The sequence below is a fragment of the Temnothorax nylanderi genome, unplaced genomic scaffold (assembly GCF_030848795.1).
Source record: "Temnothorax nylanderi isolate EJ_2023f unplaced genomic scaffold, tnyl_v1.0 TNYL_tig0002_pilon, whole genome shotgun sequence".
NCBI lineage: Eukaryota > Metazoa > Arthropoda > Insecta > Hymenoptera > Formicidae > Temnothorax > Temnothorax nylanderi.
In genome coordinates, this window is record NW_027249064.1 from 3,105,803 (window position 1) to 3,116,267 (window position 10,465).

The 10,465-nt window shown below is 40.8% G+C and overlaps 2 protein-coding genes across 5 annotated transcripts in view; one reads left to right on the forward strand and one right to left on the reverse strand.

Annotated features, from left to right (window-relative positions):
- Window positions 1–1,847, reverse strand: part of LOC139769436 (uncharacterized) — a 126,252-nt gene extending 124,405 nt beyond the window's left edge. For 3 of the 4 annotated variants that reach the window (XM_071700518.1, XM_071700488.1, XM_071700509.1), the window contains exon 1: window positions 1,136–1,847. The gene's annotated coding sequence lies outside the window, so the exon portion shown is untranslated. Of the gene's footprint in view, window positions 1–1,131 lie in introns of all 4 variants that reach the window. The other variant, XM_071700499.1, reaches the window with a different exon arrangement.
- A 5,833-nt stretch (window positions 1,848–7,680) lies between these two features.
- Window positions 7,681–9,605, forward strand: Dpit47 (DNA polymerase interacting tpr containing protein of 47kD). The gene is made up of 6 exons (XM_071700619.1): window positions 7,681–8,157; window positions 8,265–8,436; window positions 8,511–8,703; window positions 8,795–9,075; window positions 9,156–9,320; window positions 9,400–9,605. Exons 1-6 carry the CDS (start codon window positions 7,878–7,880, stop codon window positions 9,482–9,484), a joined length of 1,176 nt encoding a protein of 391 aa, XP_071556720.1. The 5' UTR covers window positions 7,681–7,877; the 3' UTR covers window positions 9,485–9,605.
- The last annotated feature ends 860 nt before the right edge of the window (window positions 9,606–10,465 follow it).

Below are 10,465 nucleotides of genomic sequence, written 5' to 3' on the forward strand. Positions count from 1 at the left end.
AAAATACTTAATGATTATTATACGTAGTAGTTTAATATTATAAATTTTAAGAGTTGTGAATATGAGGAATAAGGATACGTGCGTTTATCTTAATTCCTTTTTAAACGTTTTACTCTAAACGAAATTAATGTCTATTCAGTAGTAAACATGTCACTTGAATGGAACGAAAAAAAGGACAGGTGTAAAAAGCGTAGCCGGAAGAAACCTGTTCTCGGTCACAAATCGGTGTCGGATATATCGGCGATGTTGCGATAGCTCGCGCAATTTTTTCGGCATGGAATTTCGGCGGTGAACCGTCGCTGACGGTGAAACGACGACGTATCGACGTGCCGTTACGGAATGTCAACGCGGGGGCTCTCACGATTATGGAACGGCCCGAACGCGACGGCGACGGGGGCCGTGCGCGGATTTAACAAAATAACACGTAGGACCATAAACCGCCGGAGCATCACGAAAAGCATTTCGCGAGCGTGATGTCCGGTCTCCGCGCGAGATCGAGAGAGAGAGAGAGAGAGATCGGCTCTCGGCGGTTCCCAAGAGAGAGAGATTATCGAGATATTCGGACATCGAGGCTCTCGTACGGACAGCCTCTTCGCTCGAGAGGAGCGACCACCGCACCGCGTTACGTACACACACAAGAAGACACACACACACACACACAACACACACATACATACACATGCGCGCGCGCGCGGATGCTGTAATTCGGCGAATTCAATTTTGGAGCCGCTGTAAATACGGCGGATCTATGGCTCGCGCGTGGGGGATTCGAATTTCGTTTGCTCCCATTATTCGCGACGTTCGAAAATTGCAGGTATACATAGCGGACCGGAGGCGCACCGAGCTCTCTCGCTCGTCCCATGTGAAAAAAAAAGCGCCAGAGGGAAACGGCCAACTGCACATTTCGCGACGTGTTTTGATACGGACCAGCGTACGAGTTTGATTATCGCGAGTGACATATTTACAGCGGACGGTGTAACGTCGAACTCGCCGGGCTACCCTGCTTTCCGCGTCGCGTCGCGCGTGCACACATCTGTCGCACGCACACACGCGCCCACGCACGCCAATATGCGCAACGCACAGGTCGCACAGGGTATACGCGATCGGTTGAAAATTTGATTTTGCACTCACTCACCGATCGCCTCGCAAGTCGATGAGCCCGCCGTCCTCCTCGTCGTCGTCCTCGTCGTCGTCGGTGGCAAGGGGGCGAGGGGGCGAGGGCGTCGAGGGGGTGGCAAGGTCCGAAAACGCGTCTAGGGGAGACGACGCCGCGCCTGATAAATCCACCGTCCGTGGCCGACGAGGGATCCGAGCGCCGGCAGCGGCGGCAGCGCGACAACGCACACTCGACAACGGGCCGCACACATAGATCTCTCGTACAACACTTGGCCGCTGGCACTTGTGATCCGCACGCACTATTCACCGGGAAACCAGAAGCGCTCGGGGGATAGCCGCGAGCAGCGCGAGCGCGAGCGTGAGCGCGCGCGCGCGCGACCGACCGCGGGGCGACGATTCACAACCGATGACGATTCGCGCGAGATCGACGGGCGAATCCCGAATCCGGGCTCTTTTCCTTTTCGTTCGTTCGTTCGTTTACTCGCACCCGCGCGCGCGTCGATGCGGGCGCGATTTAACCGCCGGAGCGAGAGGGACGGCGAAGACGTTGAGACGCGCCACCGGGCCACCTACCACTCCGCGAGCCGCACAGTGGCCATTACCCTCGTCGTCGTCGACGAGCGGAGAATGCGTGTTTTGTTATCTTTCTCCCTTTTAATTCTCTCTCTTTCTCTCCTCTCCTCCGGAGGCGACGACGACGCGTCTTACCGCTGCGAAGTCGTGGTGGCGACTGCTCTCGGGAGACTGGCGGCGCAGCCCGATCGACCAATGGCGTGCCGGCTTTTACCGAGCGCCATCTTGCCCCTACCCGAGTACAAAGAGGCTGGCGACCGAGCGCCGCCGAGCGGCCGCGTAAACGCACGATCGTCTCTCCGCTCGTCTCGCCGTTCCATCCCTGCGTCACCTACCGCCACCCTCACTCCCCCCCCCAACCCCTACTGCCGCGCCACCCCGTCGCCCCGCTACTTGCTACCACTACTATCACCCTAGCGGCGGTGGATCGACGCGCGTTTTGCGGCTTCGCTCCTTCGGTGTTCCTAACTTTCGATATAGGGGGTTTTATGGCGGGATTAAGCGCGGGAGACGGCCGCGGCCGGCTCTCTCGCCCGTTTGTATTTCGAGAATTGCGCTCCGTATAGACAGCGATTCGCGACCGGCGCGCGGCGCCCGCGCCGCGGCGTGTCGTTGCCGAACGATTGCCCCGAATGATGACTGTTTTACGAAAAGGGGAGCGTCCGATAAATCTTTATTGCGCTTTCATTCATGCGCGACTTCGTGCCGCCCTAAATCGCGATATGGGGGGGACACGATTTTGCTTATCGACAAATCGCCTCTGAATACGGCATTACGGACAATAATACATTTCTTATCGAACGCGTACGATGTAACTGCTTTAATTTAAATTTTGGACATGTCACGCGTCTAATGAGAAGTATGCTATACGGTTAAATTTGTAGTGTCAAATTATACTGAATTTGAATCATTTTTAACCACTCTTATTGGTCGCCCATTGTTCCCATTCAATGTATCGTTAATTTAACTAAAACAATGTTAATTTAACTAAACCAATAAAGTTAAAATAATACTGTTTTAATTGTGTTAAAATAATAAATTTCGGCACACGCGGTAGTTACAAATAACAAAATGTTATTTAACTCAAGATATTGATTTAAATTTCATCCTTTAATATTTAACAATGCAGCGGCATTAACTGAAACAATATTAATTTAATTAAACTAATGGTGTTAAAACAATACAGTTTTGTGTTGAAATAATAAATTTCGACACACATGCTAGTTAAAAATAACAAAATGTTATTTAACTCAAAATATTGGTTTAAATTTCAATTCTCATTTAGTATTTAACAATGCAGCGATATTTTCAGCTCATTTTCGCGTGCCCGTCGCATCGGAATTTTTCTCTCTATACTTACCGAGACTGTACCGGTTCCGAATCTCGGCGCAGCCTCGATTACGATCGACCAAAAACGACCCTGATCGCGAAGACCTGCGATAACCGACACGTTCCGGCGACCGCCCGTTACCCTAATCGGCACTCCCGACGGAAATTTGCGCTCGTTATGCGTATGTTTAACGGGTAAAATTCGGAATTACTTGCGGAGCGATCGCGGTTCGTGTTGCCGAGTCGACGCACTCCCGAGCTGTCATGCAATGGCGGTCGGGCGCGCGCGACGCTTCGATAAGATTCGAATAAAATAGCTCGAATATATTGCAGACAATTAGCATTCGCGATAAAAATTGGTCGCTTTCTAACACGCTACCTAACAAGCTGCGATGATTAACGATGTTGAATTGCGTAAATAAAATGCATTGCGATAAGTAAAAATCTATTCACGAAAAATATCGTCCTCGATATACTTTCAAATTGGCGCGTATAATGGACTCGTCCAAATGATAAGTTTGTGAAAACGAGTAACGTGGACTCGTCCGCGTATTAATCTGTAAAAAATCCATTGTATGAATAATAACGATCGCAATGTTGATTTTTTTATTCGTGTTTCACGTTGGCGCCTATTTTACAATGGATTTAGTCAAATAATTGATATCTGTTGAAAATCAGTAATATAGAATCGTCGATGTAATTAATTTGTAGGAAATCTACCGTGCGAGTAATATTACTGTTGCGTTCTACCCACGCGATGTACTATATTCCGTAGCGAATTTTCTATGCAGATACACTTATAGAGTTTCGCTGTTGCAGAGGTTTCCAAATCAAATTACGCACAATGTCCCAAAATACCGAAATATCTTGTGACAATCGAGCGTCATGATATGTATCGTGTTAACGTGATATTATTCTTCTACGAAAGTACGTTTTAGTTTTTGCGAGGTGTTTACGGTTTCCTGAGCCGCAGTAAATTGGCGGAAAGCAGAGAATCGGAAAAGTAGAGAACCGAAAACAAAAGAACTGAAAAGTAAAGAAAAATAGCATTATCCTACATGCCTTTAAAGTCAGATATTATATAGGGGAGCAGGACGTATATAGTGTACATGTTTAATATTCCAAATGGATGAAACTAAAAACGTATATTTGATTTCTCGGCTTCGATCTTTCGGACTTCTTACATCTGAGTAAAATAGAACTTCTTATCTGCGAAACGTCAGAAACATTACTGTATTTTTTCGCATAAAATTCCGTTCCTTCGGAAACATAATGTCGTCGATAGAAGCACCCCGTTTGTAACGATAATCGAATTGACAGCTCGTGCATTTGACAAGTGTTACATTTTATTAAGTAGAAATAGTAGGAGAGATCTGCTGAATACTGTTCCTTTATTATTGTGCGCTGCAACGAACGCTCGGCGATTTCCCGGAATGAGACAACTTTGCTGATTCTCCGAATTTCTCAGCTTCGAGCGCCTCGCTGTTTTTTGTTGTTGTTTTTTTTTGTGCTGTTTTGCTTAGCGCTTTAAATTCTAGGAATCTTAAAATGTATCCCGAGCGTTACAGTGTGTCGACCAATTGTGTTTCGACCAACTTTTATCTCTCTTGAGAAAAAGTCGTCACCTATCGCTAATGAATCTGCAAAAGCGTGAAATAAGATACAATCTGATTAACGCTAGGTTTTACTCGTAATTTTGTTTGTCGGATGTTAACAGTAACGAAATAAATAGGAATCTTGCTTCTTTAACTTTATATTATTCAGCTTTATCTACTGTTTCATAGTGTAATGCAATATGATTTCGATGATTCGATACTGATATATATTTACACGCGGTTATTAACTACTATAGACACAGATAACGGTTTCACAAATCGCTATGTCTGTCTTTTTTATTTTCTTTATCCTCTAATCTAAAAAAATCTGCGCCTTCTTCCTACAATAACTTTCATTTATAATAATAGTGTTTTTTCTCAATTTTGGTGCGAATAATCACAGCGATTTGACAGGCTGAGTCACGTCGGTAAGGGAAAGGAAGTAAGACATGCTAATTAAGAAATTTATAACACCGGACGTACAACTGATGAGTCACAAAAGATCCTTGGAGATGCTTTTTGTTTCGTAGATAATCCCTAAAGATTTATTGCCGTATAAATCGAAGGTGTCGACGATGCGTTTCTTAATATCTTTGCTAAAAAAGAGTCATTTTTAAATTGACCGTGTAGAGACCGTAATTATAAAGGCATCCAAGCGATTCTACGGTATTTTATATATTCTAACAATAAACTCCCCTCTCTGCTTGTCTCTTATAAATTTGCTGGCATATTGAAATAATGGATCCTCAAATTCGTGGTCACATGCTGCGAATCTCGTAATCCCAATATCTCGATAATCCGATAATATATCTCCGTATATTAATTAGTATCGAATTATCGAGATCGCATTGTATTGACACGGTCCGTTTTATAATCCCCCATAAATCTGTTTTCGTGAGATTTTTGTCATAAATGTAACATGGCGGAAATTAAAGACAACAAAGGACGCGCGTTACAACATAAAATTTATTCAAATTTAAATGTGTGTGTGTATATGAGACAGTTGCTTCCCTCCCTCTCCTTCTCTCTCTTTCTCTTTCTCGTTCTGTTCCTCTGTCTGTCCGTTTCTCTCTCTTTATTCTGTCTATCCTTTGTTATCCTCCATTTTCCAGTTCATAGGGGATCAAATTTTCCATATCCCAGCTTTTCCGCATTTGTATAGATGATCCCACTACGGTTATACATCAAATTTCAATGTTTTATTTTCACAGTCAATATGTAAAAATAAATGAATATTGTATATTTATCGAACAATTATTAATATTGATGGCTCTGTCGTAATATTAAGCCATCTATTTTATTCGACGTTAATTCATGACTTTTACTGGACGATCAACGCGATTGAGACATTTTTTGTTTTTAGGCAACTTCCATAAACATATTTATCTCCATATAGATCAACACGATAAAAATGATTATTATCGACTGTATCATCAATATATGCGTTAATAAAATTATTAGAAGATTGTATTTTCCCACTTTTATTTTTAACGCTATGTATCTTTAATTAATAATTGACTGGCTTTGAATTAGCACAATTCTCTTTATTCCGAATTAACATTCTCATTTAAAAAGTAGACAAAGAAAAATCCAGCTAGACATATATCAGTATATTGTCTGCGTAATGACGAAATTTGATAATTGAAAATGATTGCTTACTTATTCAAAGATATGTCCTCGTATGACGTGAATAATATCAGCAAATAAAAGAAAGCTTACTTATAATGCCATAAAAATTGTGACAATATGCTACTTACTTTATCAGGAACAGAGCGAAATTAATCTAACATTATTAGAGCAATAAAAAGTAAAACACATTAATTAATATCATTTACACAATATACGGCCATGAAATTCATATATGTTATTTTTATCAGGTTTATTTATTGAATTTTACAATAAGATTTAATGGTTTCTTGTACGAAAATGATAATATTATAAATATAATAAACAAATTGCAACATATATATTACAATAATTGAAGATTAAAAGACAACACAAGGATAAAGAGAATTTTAAATGTTATAATTTATATTTAAGAGTTAATATAGATTAGGTCAATATTGGTATAACTAGCTCCTACTCCATACACTTTAGATCAAATACTCTGAATTATTGAGCGTTTAGAATTGATCGGTTTGAATTAACGGCGGTATAATTACAAGCGTCAACAATAGCGTCAATGGTTGTGATGCAACAATAGTAATAGTACTCTTATATATTGTTAATGTATTGGTTTTTTGTAAACGTTAAAACCACGCGTACAACAATTCCAATAACGTCGATCTCAAACAGAACTTTCAGAGGGATGGGAGAAATGAATCGTTTCGTTAGAATTTCAGGAACTTTTATCGAAATGCCAGCTGTTTAATTGTCAACAATGTCAAATCCGTGCTTCGCGGATCGATTTGAAAGCATATTATAGAGATTCATATATATCAGATATATGGTTTAGTTTAAACGCGAATTGAAATTTTGGAAAACATTTCAAAAATTTCGTATAATATTTGTTGAATGTCGCGCGGTGGATTCCAATATCACACGGAATTTTCAATTCTGCCTCAATCTTCTCATATTGGCTTAACCTGAAACTGCGGTTGCACGATTGTGAATCATAATTCACATGCGATGAATGTGTCAAGTTTATTACATTGTTTTGACATAATTAATTAATTAGATATTAAGCTAATTACATACAGCGTTGAACGTTTATTCTTTTTGATACCGAGTTCTACATTTTATAATTTGCTTATTTTTAGTTCTTTTCCCTCGCTCCCCCCCTCCCCCCGCGCCGTTTCCTCCTTTCTCCTATATGTATTTCTGTAATTACATCAGTAACGTTTATCAATTTATTTTTATCTATCTGTAATTATCTTCCTCCATCTTTTTCTGCAAATTGATTATAATTTTATTCCATAATTGTAAAGAAACGCGCGTAAAAGCACGTTTATTCGTACGTCAAAAGATGTGTTTAAAAAACATTTGTAAAGCACAGGCAGCGTCATCTGCAGATGAAATCCCGACGCAGTCGGTAAAATCAGGAATAAATTATCGTCTGCTATTTTCCCCTCACGTGCTGTTCGCGGTGCGGTGGACAGGTGGTAGACTTTGAGGTTATGTTTTGCACGTCGAACAATATTATAAATCAACCACGACGTATATCGTGCCTAATTGTTAGTCATTAATCATCACAGACGAGTCGGATTGTCGAAAAATTCATTCGTGTTTAGATTCGGGCATTGTGGTATTTTTTTTGGTGGAAATATGCAACAAACAGGGGACGAAGTCGGTGAAAAGAGGAGAGCTTGGACGGAGGAGGAGCGTTTGGAGCTTGCCGCGAAATTGGACGCCGAACTGGACGAGTATATAAATGGCCTAGAGAAGAAGAGTTACGCGGAAGGATGGCCGGAGGACAGGTGGCAAGAGGAGATGGAGAAGCATCCCTTCTTCATGAAGAAGGTGCCGGAACCCGGCGACGAACTGTCCCCCCTGATGGAAGGGCTGCAACAGCTCAAGTACGGAGAGGATGAGAATACTCCCGAAGGTGCGTTCTTCCTCGATACATGCAGATTACTTGCTATACTTTGTCCTGCAAAGCGCACGTTGCTTCCATGCCATGCAAAATATTCATGCGCATTACTTTCAATACAGAATTGGCAAGTAATTACAAGGAGGATGGAAACTTCAATTATAAGTATAAAAAGTATCGCCTAGCTATTCTTAGTTACACGGAAGGGATAAGAACGAAATGCAAAGATGACGATTTGATGGCTCAACTTTATAATAACAGAGCTGCATCTCATTTCATGTTGCAAAATTACAGGTAGACGTGCCTTCTGATATTGCATGATCGATGCTAATGATAGAGCTTACAGTTTAATGTAATAAAAATTACAGATCATGCTTGAATGACTGTAAATTGGCCTTGAAGTTTAAACCGCGATATCCGAAGGCTTTGAGTCGAGCTGCCACTTGTAGTTTTCACATTAAGGATTATGACCGATGCATCGACTTATGTGACCAGTTCCTTGATCATAGTCCAACCGATAAAACGATATTGAAATTAAAATCTGATGCTGTAATCGCAAGAGTAAGCCATATTGATAAATATTAATATAAAAGTAAAGTTATGAAAGCACAAGTTTCCATTCTTAATGTTATTTGTTACTTTGCTCTCGAAGGGGCGTTTACAACGAGACAAGAGAAAGCAGGAAAGAGAAGAGAAAAAATTGGACAAGGAGGACGAGAAATTGTTAGAAACGATATCTCGGAAAGGTATTAGTTTAGAATTGACAAATGATAAACAAAAGCTTGAATTGAGAGATCTAGAGCCTCAAGTACCACAAATAGCGCAAAGCAGAGTGCACTTTGACGAGAAGGGCAAGCTTGTGTGGCCAGTGATGATTTTATATCCAGAGACTCAACAAACTGACTTCATACAAAATTTTCACGAAGATACATTGTATGTTTTTTTCTATTAAACTATACGATATAATATATCATATAATTATATTGTTAATATATATTTTTAATCGTTCCTAGATTAATCGAACAATTAATCGAACTGTTCGAGGAACCTCCCGAGTGGGATATAAAACATTGTTATACTGTAGAAAATATACATGTATATTTTGAAGGAAAAAACAAATGTTCCGTTCACAAAGTAGACATCCAGCTCACGTTGGGCGAAATATTGCGAGATAAACAGTGAGCATTTATCGGCTAGATGTTTTATAAATAAAGCATAAGCCGAGGCTTATTTTTAATATCAAAATTAATCTTTCAGGTTTATAGTTCGCGGTGGTACACCAGCTTTCCTGATACTCGTAAAATCCAGTGAAACTGAGAAACATTTCTTAACAAATTATTAAGTCTGTATTATTATGTGTATATTGTATATACTGTAGACATTGTTAATTGACAATGAATTTTGCATTAATGAGGTATGTATTTTATATATTTTTGTGTAATAAATATATTTTTTATGATAAATATATACAATATACATATATAGAGCTGCCCTCCTATAAACGTATATTTTACATCGTTGAAATTTGAAGCGAATATCAAGCAGAACACGTTCATATGTAGTTGCCTAAAAATTATGGGTCGAAAGAAAAAAAGTAGCTTCCCCAAAAAATATTACCTAACACGAAGACCCGGAAAGGCTTTCTTCCGTGTGAAATGTAAACGCATGAGCGAAAACACGGTTAAAAATTCGTCATCATCCCTGGGTCACGTAAAAAAGTAGAAATACCAATATGCTTCTTAGATCGCTTCGCGATAAAAAAAACCATCTGTCTGGTAAAAGACCGGCGAGCTCTCCTTTGGCTCGAAACGCCCGCACGCGCGTTCGTGTACGCGGTTAAAAATTCGTGGCGGTCGTTCCCTTTTGTACAAAAGAATAGCAGTACCATTGCATTCTCTCCTTGAGACGCTTCACGAGAAGAAAAAGTATCTTGTTACGAGCCGAGGCCCGGAAGAGCGCCGTTCAGTCCGGAACACCCGCGTGTGCGAGCAAAAACGCGGTTAAAAATTCGTTGCGGTTATCCTTGCGGTTTTTTTTGCAGAAAATAAGAAAATAGCTTTCCCCAGAAGTCGGGGACCAGAAGAAGGTATAGTTTCCTGAATATCGTGGATCGACAATGAACAGTTTTTAAAAGTCATGGTCGGAGGGAAAAAAATGTCTTCCTTCAGAGAAAACCTCCATCGAACGAAAGGGCTGGTGAAAGACTGTCTACTTCAATGTTGTGACCGCCACGAATCTTTAACCACTTTTTTGCTCATATATATTATCTCGAACTCGGTCCATCGTTTGAGAAAAAATGGGTTTTGTTTTCGTCCTGGCTTCT

Excerpts from the sequence above, each read along its gene's own strand:
- Dpit47 (XM_071700619.1), top strand. The coding sequence starts at position 7,878 with ATGCAACAAACAGGGGACGAAGTCGGTGAAAAGAGGAGAGCTTGGACG. Across the intron at positions 9,076-9,155 it reads AATTTTCACGAAGATACATT|ATTAATCGAACAATTAATCG; the intron begins GTATGTTTTTTT and ends AATCGTTCCTAG. Across the intron at positions 9,321-9,399 it reads GAAATATTGCGAGATAAACA|GTTTATAGTTCGCGGTGGTA; the intron begins GTGAGCATTTAT and ends TTAATCTTTCAG.